Source organism: Drosophila tropicalis, unplaced genomic scaffold (genome assembly GCF_018151085.1).
Source record: "Drosophila tropicalis isolate 14030-0801.00 unplaced genomic scaffold, ASM1815108v1 contig_1187, whole genome shotgun sequence".
Lineage (NCBI taxonomy): Eukaryota > Metazoa > Arthropoda > Insecta > Diptera > Drosophilidae > Drosophila > Drosophila tropicalis.
In genome coordinates, this window is record NW_027172559.1 from 1,545,867 (window position 1) to 1,560,386 (window position 14,520).

General features: G+C 38.2%; 1 protein-coding gene across 1 annotated transcript in view; it reads left to right on the forward strand.

Moving 5' to 3' along the window:
• The window catches only part of beat-IIIc (beaten path IIIc), a 66,229-nt gene that overhangs the window by 48,370 nt on the left and 3,339 nt on the right, over positions 1-14,520 (forward strand). Inside the window, exons 2-5 of the mRNA XM_068288474.1 lie at positions 8,631-8,839; positions 11,391-11,526; positions 14,003-14,268; positions 14,329-14,464. Coding sequence (XP_068144575.1) covers positions 8,631-8,839; positions 11,391-11,526; positions 14,003-14,268; positions 14,329-14,464 — 747 coding nt within the window. The remainder of the gene's footprint in view (positions 1-8,630; positions 8,840-11,390; positions 11,527-14,002; positions 14,269-14,328; positions 14,465-14,520) is intronic.

Genomic DNA, 14,520 nt, shown 5'->3' on the forward strand with positions numbered 1-14,520 from the left:
TGATGGAAGCCATTGAACAAAAACAGAATAAAAAATGCAAGCGACTTTAATGTTTTCTTGTAAACAGATTGATTTTCAAAATGATAATGGGCCCCCAATCTTGTTGGCCATACAAGAGAGCAGAAAGAAAAGACAAAAACTCGTTGCCAAAAGCCGCAAAAGCCTCCAACAAGAACAACAACACAAACTTAAACAACAACTTGAACATTCACAGACCATTTGGCGGCTTAAGCTTCACATTGAGATTGAGGTTATCGCTTAATCGCATCGCTGCTACTTGCCAGGCGGCACTCGGCAATATCTTCGTCTTAGGTTTCTCTGTCCTTATGGCTGTTGTTGTTTTGTTGTTGCTTTTCTCTGTTTTACACAAGTATTTTATGCCGCCGCCTTTCGTCCGGGGCCCCAATCATTTTTCAATAAACAAACAATTTCATGGGCTGCTTGTCTGTTGGCAAAATCGGATCTAAGCCTCAATAAGCAGCCAGCGACAAGAAGCACTTCCCCTCTGACGTCGCACCGCTCATCTTACCACACCCGGACCGGGGCAAGCTGATGGCTATCTATATAACTGTTAGGCTGTTGCTCAAAGGAGTCAAAATTCCCATTTGGCTTACACTGGGCTACATGGAATTCAAATTGCTTCCGCTTTGCGTACTTGATAGGGTCAGTAATAACCCAGAAATTTAATAATGAGATACCATAACCAATAAGTTTAAGTCATCTAAAAGCGTTAAGACTTTCTAATTGCTTTACTTCTTTAAGAAAGTTATTAGGTACAAATTTATAAACTTATTAGCTATAAGCACGGCTAGGATGAGTTTTTTTTAATAAATAGAAGTCTAAAAATCTTTTAATTTGCTTCTGAAAGGTAAAAAGAGAAAAGCTGGAATCTAGCTTTAGATTTTAGTATTTATCCACTTTCTTTCTTTGGATGTCCAGTTTGAATTTAGGATTTCGCTGGAATTAACTTTAATTTTGTCATGTATCTCGCTATGCTAGGTCATAATAGACAATACTTAAGAAAGGATTCAACCAACACTTAAAATTAATATTTAAATTAAAGAAGCAAAATAATGTTACATAGTGTCGGAAAAAACACTTTGCGATTTGAATTCTAAATTCAGATTAGCCATTTCAATTGGATGATAATTGTTTTCTATTTTTTTTTCTTCTATTAAAGTTTTTGTTAGTTAAACAATTCTGAAGAACGTGATACGAATTTTTGGGGGGCCAAAAGCCGAAATAAAACGCAATATCCTGACAAATTTCAAGTCAAACAAATGGCTAAAGGGAGATCCGGAGAGTAATTACAATGAAAGCCAGCTCAAGTGAAACAGAACTAAGCAATTGCAACTGTATTGGTGTGTACTATTGTGAGTGTGTTTGTGTGTGTGTGTGTGTGGAGAGAAATGAAAAATTAAACAATTTTCTAGCTGATGCTGCCTTTTGCTCCCTTTTTTCCTATGCCAAAGAAAGGGAGGAAAACTAAACGAATTGCAAAAATTTAACTGAAACATTTATTCTACAAAGCACTAAATTATTCGTGCCAGCCTTAAAATGGATACTGCCAGAATTCATTCTTACTTCCAACATTCCGTAACTATCTTTGTATGTGTGTTTGTGTTTGTGTGTTTTTTCTTGTATTCATGTGGCAAATCGGCAACATTATCGTCATCGTCATCAGCATCAACAGCTGCAACTCTTGCCAAAAGTCATAAGAAAAAAGCCAAAAAACAGTAGACAACAAAGCCAAAATCAGATACATTTCTACTTTCCTGGCTCTGGTCCTGATGCTGATGCTGCTTCATTAATATGCGCAAATTATAATGAAAAGAGGATGAAAAAAAGAATGAATTGAGGATGCTGCAGAGACAACTCCATTCGACTTGACTTTGCGACATGATTCGCATTCATTTCATTTGCCTTCATTTGTTCGGTCGGTCTTTGGGTTTCAGTTTGTTTTTCTTTTTGTTTTCGCCAACGTAAGCGCTTTTAATTTTCAGCTTGCATGCACAAAAGTATGCAATATGTTTTACCCATCTCCAACAAAACTCGCCCACAGTAACTGCATTTATGCATGCATGACATGGACATGGCAAACTCTACCCCCCAAACCCTCCGTCCTTACACACACACACACACATCTCATGACAATGGCTTACATAAATTTTAAGCTCCATTAGCAAAATGCTTCAGCCACCATCGCACCCAGAGGCGTCTCTTCTATGCTGCATTTTTGTGTATCAAAGTTCAAGTGCAAGAAAAGTTTCCTTTTGCTTTTATATATATTATGAATTGCATATTACATTGGCTTGCCAGAATTTCTAGAACATTAAAGAAAACTTTCCATTCCATCTCACCTTAGGACGGGCTTATCCCTGACTAATTTGTATATAAATTGAAGCTACCAACATCATAGAAACTGGGTCATTTTGTGTGAGGTTAAAAAGGTGCAACTTAAATATGATTTTGGTAACCATTTTCACAGAAATTGTTTGTCTCTCACTTTGTTGTCGAAAAGTGTTCATTATCCTTGAAACTAAGTTTCAAAAATACCTTTTTGATGTCGAAAAGTTAAAAATTTTGAAAACATCATATTAACCATTCCCATCTTTCAGTCCTTTTTTATTGTTTTCTTATTTTTAAATTGGTCTCATCCAACTGATATAATATTATAATTTATTTGTCCTTTCCATGCAATATTAAACTCATGCCAGCTGTGAAACCAACCAATTATTGACATAACGAGCATTCCATCAAAATTAAAATGTTTCCCGCAAAGGCGAAGTTTGTACGCACTTAATTAGCTATAAGGAAAATGTCAGTTCTTTGACTTATTTCAACAATTTTGTTTTAAACTCTTTTTTGACATTTGTCAAGTGAAATGTGTCAACTTTTTGAAAATTTAGTTCATAATTAATGAGACTATTGCGCAAATTGGTCAGACTTTTAGAAAACAAGAAAAAAGTTTTTAAATTAAGCACTTATTATAAATAGTGTTAATTTAAAGATGCTTAAATCCTTTTTAAAATCGATGATGAGAAATGTTTTGGAATACTTTAAAAGTTATTTGAAACGATGGCCAAATGGCCATGCATTCTTCATCTGAAATGATGACAACGATTGTTGATGTTCATCTAAAACAACCATCGAGAAGTCTTTCAAGCAAAATTTGATGTGCTACAAAGAGGCTAACCAAGTTGAAGTATCCTTTAGTGAAGAGGTAAAAATTGTACGTTTATTCGCACCATACATATGTGTATGTATGTATGTATGTATGGTAGCCATATATATGTATAGTGCTTCATTGTCTGTATGTATTTATCGTTAAACCATGATTTACGCTCATTATTTGTTCACCCCGCTCTATCTCGCTCCATTCGGTTCGCTTTTAGGAGACTTATTTGCAATTGTTGTTGTTGTTGTTGGTGGAAAGCAATTTTCCCACACAAAAACCGAACGGAAGGGAAAGCCCAGCCGACATTTATGTAACGCCATTATATTCATTAACACCACACACACACACACTTACATATACACCAACATCAGAAAGCGAATTGTTGCTATTGTTATGCAGTGCACACACTGTCGCTCTTTGTCTGTGTGTGTATGTGAGTGGGTGTGTATGTGTGAGCGCGCGACCAAGTGAGATTGTGTGTGTGCCTTTGACTGTGTTTATTTTAGCAGCTATTTCTTTCTTTGCCTGCTTTTTTCAGTGGTTGGCGTCAGTAATTTGCTCCTTATTGAGATGTTGTTTATTTACCGAGCAATTTGTATTCATTGTGCGCTCATGTTACCCACATACTTATACCCCAATCCGTCCCGTAAAGTTGAGTTTCTTCTATCTGCTGCTCCATGTGGTATATATAAGACATCAGCAGGATTCAGCTAGTAGTATCCTCAGTAGTTTACGATGTGCCTTGTAAGTTATAGTTTCCGCAACTCATTTCGTTGTTTGTCGAATTGATTTTTATGCCTGACCAGAGTCCTACTTCTGCTCGTGTTTTCGGGTTGGCCGAAATAATAATTGTTTTCCTTATTCCCCAATGGGAAAGGAGAGGATGGAGAGAGAGGGCTAGTGAGCCAACGCATGAGCTTTGCATAGGCCACTGAAAAAGTAGTCGGGTTAAGCCATTAAAAGCTGAGTTAATTTATTTGCAATTAGTGGATTTTTTGCTTCTTCTTCTTGCTTTTGTTGGTTGGCTTTGTTTTGCTGGGTCAGCAAATGGCAGCATCGGTCAGATGGTCTGTGGTCAGCAAAGGGATTTGTTTGGTTATCGATTCAACGATTCATTTAGTTGATAGCAGTCAAAGAGAATTTGATTTTGGAGTCAACTCTAACTTAATCCCAGTTAACTTTCTTCCTGTCCTGTTTTTAAAAATACAATCCCAATGGTATGGTCCGGTTCTCTTCTTAATCATTCTTAGCAATTATCTTATCTGATTGTCTCGGAAAAATTTATTATTTATTCTTTGCAATTTCGTAGCAGGCGCAAGTGGCAGGAGATGGCAGGATGGTATAATCTACTGCCCCGTGTACTCTGTGCGGGCCCCAAAAGGCCCAATGGCCAGTACTTAGTGGGAGCTAAATTTCCCATTTCCCTCTTCCTTCTTGGGTCCGGCCAGTTCGTTTCTCTTGCTTTGTTTTCTTTTCATTTTCTATATACTGTTTTGTACTTTGCGTTTTAGTGTGTTTTTCGTTGTCGTTGTTGCTTTTTGTATTTTGATGTTACCCTAGGGAGCGCTGAAGTAATTGTTGCGCTTGCCCTCTGCCATGCCCTGCAGTCAGTCGTCGCCTACGATGTTTTAAAGTGGGACCAGCGGGCAATCGAGAGAATTTTCTTAGTTTAGTGAATGGCAAAATCAGGAAACAACAGAGGATTTTATCAGCAGGTGATCGAGGAAACTACGGAAATCATTTTACGAAATATTTGGCTTCCTTTTGAAGAGAAGATTGCGAAAATTCAATTTGATGGTATGAACCCGATTTATATATCCAAATGCAATAAATAGTTTCGGTTAAATTAAATTCCTCAATGCAGTGAAATGCAACATCCTTATATCTTTACACCCTGCAGACACTCCCCGACTCTCAACTGATTCAGCATGGTCCGTTTTGCTGTTACTGGTCCGGACATCTTATGAACTTTTACAGCTCCATTATATGCAAATGATGAAAGCAAGAAAACAAATATTGCTACCTCGGGCAATGGCCACACACACACACACACACGCACAACATGAAAGGCATTGTGTTTGGCTGTTGGCAGGATGCGAGAGGCACACGCCTTCGTCCTGCTGGTTCATATGCAGACATTTACATAAGCAAACAGCTTCTTCTTTTATGTGGCTCTCCTGCTTCTGGCTCGCATTTTCACACACGCACACACATACACACACACTCACACATATCTATACCCTGGCTCTGGCACATGAACTACTAATAAACCAACATCACTACCGCCAGCACCAACACCAACAACAACAGAAACAGCAACAGGGCAAGCGGCAACGGATATTAAGCTGAAACTGCCCTGAGGACAACACAGGCCCAACAACAGCAGCAACAAAAAAAGAATGTATAACGATGCTAACTTTCGACAAAGACCAAAAGTGACCGTTACCATTACCGTTACCATTTTCAATCTTTGAGGATGCAACTAAAAAATACAACGGCAAAAGCAACAAAAACAAGAAAAATGTTGATCGACTGATAGCTTAAGCAAACACCCTCCAGATATTGAGCAACAGTTGAGTCCCTGCCACATCTACAACTACAGCCTCAAAAACTCGTTGCCATGAAAACAATTTTTCAAAATTTTCAACAACATGAAATCACTTTGTGCCCTTAAAGAGATTGAAAACAACAAGCAACGTTCTTGACTCAAACATCTTTAGTCCAACAGTTTCTTAAAGTCCAGTATGTATGATTTCAATTGCCAAGGCTTGGAAATTGCTTTGAACTCCCAATTTGAATTTTTTAGCCAATACTGTAGAAGATTCCGAATCCTGATTTTGCATTGTAAGTTTTCATTATATATAGTCCTACTTCAATCGAAGCATGAGTAAGATTTTGGAAAGCAAGTATTTGAGTTTGAGAAAATTTCTAACTTGTTTCTTGCTAAAACGCATAGATATTGCGTTTGTACAAATAGATATCAAAGAGGTAGTTTTAATAAGTAGGTACATCTTTATATCCTTTTTATTTTTCCACAGACATAATCATATAAATGACAGCTAAGTAGGCAATGCATTAAATTGTCATTTTACAATAGATGAATAACTAACAATATGTTTATGCAGAGACACCCACACAAGATACTTTTATACAGAAGCACGCAAACAAAGATGCATTCACACAGACACACACAAACTGGAGGCACTTACAGCAGGCACTTGCAAAATTTTGTGGCAAAAGTTGTGCGACATGCGTGCAAGCGAGTGACATTAATGAGACTATGGACAACTTTAAGAATTGCCTTGCCATCATGTGTGGAAAAAGTTTTGGAAAAATAGAAAGTACGCCAAAAGTAACTCTCACTAGTTTCTATTCAAGACTTGGTGTGTGTGTGTGTGTGTGTGTGTGTGTGTGTGTATTATTTCTAGTTCTTTTGTGTGCTGCTGCTCTTTTAGTTTCGGTTTTTGTTTTTCGCCATTTCTCCCACTCATTAATTCTGCTTAAGAGTCAAACTGCAGATGGAACTAAAGTTTTTCTTGGTAATTTAAGGAACTTTGTCATTTGGCCGCCTTATACAAACGCAAAAGACAATGGAAACTTGGGTGGAATTAATATGCTCATGCTGCGACCTCTGCCAAGTGAAAAATCAATTTCCCTTTTTCCACCCTACACACTCACACACACATTTAATCTCTCTATCACATACACACTGAGTGAAAAAACCAACTTTCTTTGCTTTTTGTCAAGTTTTTTCGTTGGGAGAAAAGTTTACTTGGATGGCAGGCTTTTATACTTCATTTGGGGTTAAGTGATTAAATTTGCAAAAATACGAACGAAAGCTGAAGAGGTGAAAGTCAAGAAACTTTAACTCACACACACACAGAAACACATATGACACAACAAATTGATAAAGACACCTGGCAAGGGAGCGCTGGGGGGGCTGATACGTTATGAATAGTTCACTGTGATATACCTTTTCATCAGTTTTATGGAGTTTAATGTCATCATATCTATAGAATTCTCTTTAAGAATTGGCTCCTGACACACATAAAAGAGACATGACATTGCACTCCTCTGTCATTTCGTTGTACTTACAACAATTGCAACTCATCTTTCATGTCCTGTGAGTGAGTGAGTGAGTCAGTCAGTGAGTGAATGAGTGAGTGAGTGAGTGTGTTTGTGCCTATGTATACCATAATATCCTTTCACATTTTATTACACTTGTAATGTGCAGCGATTGGTAGCTGAGAACGCAAGTGAGCAGTCATCCTTGAGAGTGGAAGTATCTATGGATCTATGTGTGTTTGTTTGTATTCTATGTAAGTGTGGGTGGGCTTGCCTGTGTCTGTGTGTGTGTGTGTGTGTGTCTGACAGCCACAGGCTCTGTAATATTGTAGGACATGGAAGTGTGTGTCAATATTGACAATAAACAAGTTTGCCATAAAACGCTACACAACTCAGACTCTCTCCAAACTTGAAGCATCTAAGTGGGCGTCTGTGTGCCACGGATTCTCTGTGTGTATGTGTGTGCCACAAGTTGAATGCTCAACCAAGCAGGGAGCAAAACTAACTGCAAACCATCATATAAATCAGAGATACTCAATCATGCTGAGAGGCGTAAGAAACCATTCCATGTCATCGCATTGACTTATTAATCAAATAAATAAAATATATTACAATAAATACAATTTTTTTTGTGCCGTTGCTCATTTTTTTTAAATTACCAAATGGCCCTGACATGCCAACACAAAAAAAAAAAAACTTTTAATTTATAAATTATATGCATATACTTTTTATTTTTTATAAAATTATAAAGTTAAAGGCATATTCAAGTCCCAGTCCATCCCTTGCCAATCAGTCATTGGGTTGGCATTTATGCAGACCGAAACTTTTATAATTAATTAACATAACAAATTTATACACACACACACACTTACGGGAAAAAACCTTAATGTAAAATACGGATAAAACCAGGCAATTTGCCACAAAAAAAAAACGTAAATCAATCATTGACATTGGCACATTAAAGATTTAAGCTTGCCGCATAGTGGGCTGAGAGCTATGCAAAAAGTGTGATACAAAACAATTTGCATGAAATCGCTGATAAAATTTGATGTAATTAAGCAGATAAAAGATTTTTTTTTTCATTTGTAAATTAGAATTGTTTTTTTCAGCTCATTTTAATTGGTAAGATAATTTGCATTAAATTATCTAATTGATAAATTTCATGTGCTTTTTCGAAGTTTAAACTAACGCTCAACTTGGCATTAATAAACGTAGTAAACTTATTTTAAGCAAGAAAACTAAATCAATTTATGACCATAAGAACCTTGAACACATTTTAGGTCAATGCATTTGGTAAATTTTCAGTCGATTTTAGATTATAATCAGTTCTCCCAACCTTTTGCAAATGAATAATTTTTATTTTTCGATTTTCATTATCTCATTGCAGATTTCACAGTTGGCCTGCGTTTGGTTGAAGTACGCATACCAAATTACGTGATTAAAGGATCTGCAGCGCAATTGGAATGCATGTATGAGCTCGATGGCGAAGCCCTGTATTCGGTCAAATGGTATAAGGATGGCAATGAGTTTTATCGCTATGTGCCCAGAGATATGCCACCAGCTCAAACGTTTCTGCTGCCAGGTGTAAATGTAGATGTGAGTAACCCCCAACAAAAAAAAAAAAAAAAATAAACAGTAGAAAATAAACCTAAGAGACTGAACAGTCTGTAAAACTGTAGCCATTGTTTTTGTCTGTCATTTCGAGTGTGTCGCACTAAAAACAAACATTAAAAACATCGTTGCATACTTTTGCGGCAAGCCAGCAATACAAACGCAATCCACTACACCATATGGGAGCACAAGAGTGGCAAGCGAGGTGTGGCCAGAAATTGTTTATCACGGCTCCAGGTGCTGGGAATACCCTTTGTGGGCTTGTTATAAAGCCCTTGCGGCTCTTGTTTGTCGAACCCAAATTTACACTCACCGACCATGGAAGAGCTCGATAGACATGAAAGTGCAACTTACTATGCAAAGATCGAAGACTGAAGCCAACATGAGCTAAAGGGATTGCTATTGATATTCCATAACGTTGCTACTGAATGGATCGACAAAGCTGGTGAAAACAAAAGTAGCTCCTCCACAAAAGTGCTATTGCTCCATTATTTTTGCCACTAAAAACTTTTGCACGTAAAATGCGCTGCACGTTACCGCTTAGGTTACGGCCATCCCACCAAAAACAAAAAATACATCGAACGCATACAAAACCCATGTTGCTAGTGCCAAAGGCAGCACTTCCAGTTCTTCCGATGGCAGCCATTGCCTGGGCACCGCCTCGTTGAGTTCGAGATAAGCACGTGAGTGCCACCAGACATCCTAAATAGGAGCACACATACAGCTGTGTATCTCTGAGTGTGGGTGTGTGTGGAGGGGGTGTGCGTGGTTGTGTAGGTACTTGGGTCTATTTCTAGCCACTAATCGGCTACCGAAAAAGTGAATCCTCTTCTTGCTATGCATGCGTTTTGCCAAATGCCTGGTCGTTGTTCGTGAGTTCCTGCTTTTGGCGCGCAATGTCTGCTGACTCCCTCTTATTCTGTCTATCTATCTGTCTAACTGTCTGTCCAATGGTCCAAGAACTTTGAGTGCAATAAATTTTTCAAGTTGCGCTTTTCGTTTGCTATGGGCGTGGCGAACGCAGACAAAACGTGTCCATAATGCGCGTTATAACACAACACATTCACATAACCAATTCACTTACAAATGTATTCGACTATGTCACAGTGGGAGCATAAAGCAAAAAGTAAGTTCACAAAGAATGTTCAAAAGGATTGAAAAGAAAGTAGTTACGTGAAACCAACCTTTTCCCAGATGATTGAGTCTTCCAACTTTATGTCTCCTAAAAAAATAAGTAAAAAAGTATTCTTCTAGAATTTTTAGTACATTAAATAGTTTTGAACTTTTAACCTACCTATTTATTACAAGCATTTACCACATCCATAAACAAGACTGGGCATTCAATTCCAGATCCTTGTAGTTCAGATGCCCACTAATGATCCCAGATCTAGAATGCGACATTGAAAAGTTTTCTTAAGATATTTTTATTGCCTGGTAAATGGATAAGGAAATTTAATCTGTAGTTGCTCCGTTACATGCCACTGTTTGGCTTGGACTGACTGAACGTTGTTTTTGAGCCCCAGATACGTTTGCTTTGGCACATGTTATTCGAGAAAGATTTCCACCAGCGATAAAGCCGAGTGACTGATAAGAATGATGCCCCGACCAGGCTAATGGTTATATCCAACTCCATTGGCGGATATTGTTTTAGCATAATCGATTTGAGTGTCTTTCCGAAGGGGAGAAGATGGCGTTGGTGGGTGTCTGCAGGTGCGGGACATAAGTAAAAGTTGTTGTTATTCTGTTTGGGTTTTGTTTTATTGCAGTTAGAAATAGTTGAGTGCGGCCTGGGGTTGCAGAGGGGTCTCGATGGGTGGATAGAAGGCGGATGGGGTAGTAGTTGTTCAGCTTAGACATGGTACGTGAACGTGAGGTTTACCTTAGCTCAGTGCTTGTGTGGTAAACTATAAATTAGGTTAAAACAACGGCTCCGACCATAACAATGGGAATTCGAATGAAAAGGAGTCCAACAGCAGCAACAGCAGAAAAAAAATAAATAAAAGGGAAAAAGCAAAAGAAAAAAATGCGCAATAAAAGATAACAAAGTGCACTTTTCGCTTGGTCAGATAAACGTGAAACAAGAGCGAGAGAGAGCGAGAGCGAGAGTAAACGAACCCAAGTAGAGTTGGATTTAATGGCTTAAAGTTTAAGTGAAATATTTGGCTAACCCTTTTTTGGTCCGACATTCAAACACTGACCCTTAAAGCGTCCGCAGCAGACATTTAAAAAGCATTTACAAAAAAAAAAAAAAACCCTCAAAAAGAAGAAACATGAAGGAGACCCTGAGAGTAGGAGGTGGCCCGACTGGGCAGTTTACAAAAGCAATTACGTTACATTAACGTCCAGAGTGGCTGCTATTGAAACTGCCACTGCCAAGCAAAGCGACAACGTCAAGCTTCCAGTCCAGCTCCTGTCTTTGCGAACGATCCTTCATTCCATTCAATCCCACCCCATCCACATACATACCTTACTCTCCAGCTTTACACTTATAACTTTCGTTACTTTCGTTACTCATTCAACAATTTTTTAATTGCAGTTGCACAACTCTAGTGATGCCACTGTTACGCTCCGCAACGTCAATCTTCAGTCGGCGGGACGCTTCCGTTGCGAAGTATCCGGTGAGGCGCCATCATTCCAAACGGTCACCGAGCATGGCGACATGGTTGTTGTGTGTAAGTATATACATACCCACTGCGTACATATATAGATATATATCCCACTGTATTTGTATGTCTTTCGGTAAGGCGTTCGCTAAAAGTCAAGCGAAAACTTATAATTCTAATTAGAAATTGTGGGCATTGGCTCTTGCGGCTAAATGGCAGCAACGGCAACAGCAGCCACATTTTCCAACTTCAACTCTGTGAGTCTGAGTCTGACTCTGTCCACTGACTTTCGTACTGAGTAAACACAAAGAAAAAAAAGAAAGAAGTCTTTCTAGGGACCTACATAGCACAGCCGCAAACGATGGGATGGGCAAAAGACATAAAAAGGATAAAATAATAAGGAAAATAGAAAAAGAGAGTCAACTTCAGAAGAAGAATGAACATTTTCAGTTATGTATGTGACATAAGGTTTAAGAAAACTAAGATTGAAATTGTGACTTTAGCTCAACATAAAGCTTCAAAGTTTTTTATTATTTAAAAAGTATTAAAAACTGAACAATTTTTTAATATTTAGTGATTAGATAACAAATACTTAATAAAATATATTTAAATGCAGAATATGATTCAGGATGTAAGCAGAGATATAGCAAATTCGAAAGAGTAATTACAATTATTAGATTAATTATAATTAGATTCTGCATATATGTATTAGACTAAAATGCTTAATCAAAAACAATTTATTTACTTCAACTTTGATTCATCAACTTGTTTAACTATACTGAAACATTTGCTTTAAAAAGTTTTCCTCTCACAATTGAAGATGATTTTATTAAACAACAACAAAGAGGAATTTCTCCACAATGTTGTAAGTGTGTGTGTGTGTGTGTGTTGTTGTGTTGACTTCAATTCGCACAATTCAATCGGAATTTGCTCATTTAGAAGCTAAACAAGGCAAACTGCATTTGACAGGCTTCATTTGATTTCATGTTTATAATAAGCTTAGTAAGCCGAACTGTCCCCCAGAGCACAAATAATATGCCGAGGCCGGGGCCCGTTTAGTTGTCAGTCGGGCCCCAAACCCAAAAGCTTTATCTAACTCAATTTGGGACCGAAAACTTGTTGGTCGTTAAGAGCGGGCGAGTCTTTTAAACCATTTTTTCCCCTTGAAGGGAAACAAAAAAGATACACAATGAAAAAATTCATGAATTTAAACCAAAAAAATATGCCAAGAAATCTAAACTGTAACAAGTGATAGGTAAATTTTTGAAGTAGCTTTAAGTGTTATCTATTGTCCTTTTTTGCTGCACTTTTGGCCATTCTCAGTTATTCTTGGCATTCGTATGCAACACACATGAGACCTTTGAACTGGCGTTGACATTTCGTTTGTTCAATTATAAACTTTTGCGTGGGCGTGCTGGCATTTCTCTCCTTCAAAATCTTTCTCTTTTGTTCTCGCCTTTCTCTATATCACAGTGTCCTGCGTGAGCGTTTGCGTGTGTGTGTCGGTGTTTGTTTTTGTGTGTGTGTGTGTGACTTTGTTCTAAGCTCGCATTTGTGTTGGCCTTTGTTTTGGTTTTTTTCTGCTGCCTGTTTGGCTTTCAATCAAAGTTTTTAAAAGCTTTAACAACAAACTGAACGCAACAGCATCCACAGATGGCTTTGGCTCTTTAGCTCTGGGACAAAAAGAACAACACAACAACAACAAATACATATATATGTATAGAAAGCCAACAAAAACAACAACATTTCCGTTTCCGTTCACATAGTTCTAGTCGCTTTGCGGCTTTCGGTTTATAGACTTGCCAATTGACGGGTCGACTAACTTTATGACAGCTCTAGTAGCAGTTTAAAAACAAGTATTCAATATCCCTTTACAATATACAATAGAAATAGGGAAGGTAACCGTTATCCATAACGGTTATTTATAACAATCGACTGTATTTTTATTGCAGTTTTCAAAGTCCAGTGGATAGGAAGTGATTATAGTCCTCACAAAAAGACCCCTGCTTAACCTCGATCACAATGCTTAATATTTTAAAAATAGGCATAAGATTTGTACTTGAAATGGAAAAGGGATTAATGGGTTCTTTCAAAGGATTTCGACTGAATTGTAAATGTCGAAAGAGTATTTAACGTTCGACTCCGCGCATCAGGCCAGTTTTACTTTGCCTTTCTATCTTTTCCTTTGCGACTTTTTTTTTTGCAATTTTATCAGCCACTGGTTGGTTGGTAGGTTGGTGCATCAGGCAGCGGCTGGAACTTTTATTGAATTTCCGCCATCGTTCCCGACAGCTTTTGCCGTTCTTGTTGTTGTTGTTGCTGTTGATGCTGGGATTTCTTCTGTTTTTTTTTTTTTTTTTTGGTGGTTGGCTTTGGTTTATTACGAAATGTCTGCGGGTTTTGCTCGCTAGCCGTAAATGAAATTTCTCTTAGTCTGACTCGGTTAGCGACCCAAAAAAACAAGCAAAACCACTGCAAATAGTGGAAACAAGAACAGAAACAACATTCTAACTAACCTAAACTTATGTCCATTTTATTCGCTTAGCCCTGCCCGACCAAGGACCACCGAAAATAACCGGCGGGCGACCACGATATCAAATCGGCGATGTGGTTCGTATCAATTGCACTGCAGGACGCTCTAAACCGGCCGTGAATCTATCCTGGTTTGTCAATGGCGATGCGGCCGAACCACAGAAATTGAGAAAATACGACACGATTGTATCGGGACGTGAGGGATTGGAGACTTCGGTACTGGGCTTGCAGTTTCGTGTGGAGCAGCATCATTTTCGGAATGGCGACATGAAATTAAAGGTAAGTGCATGGGCATTCAGATTGAACATAATATTAAACATTATGATTGCTTATTTGCAGTGTGTGGCCTCGCTATCGACCTTCTATTGGCGCAGCAATGAGGAATCCGTCGAGGGAGATCGGCCGCAAAAAGCACCGGTATTGGAATCCCGCGAAACTGTCTATGCCAGCAACTCACGTGCCGATCCCGTTCAAGGTACGTCATACCGGGAATTATTTGTGACAAAAATCTTATCGTTTTTCATTCAACCA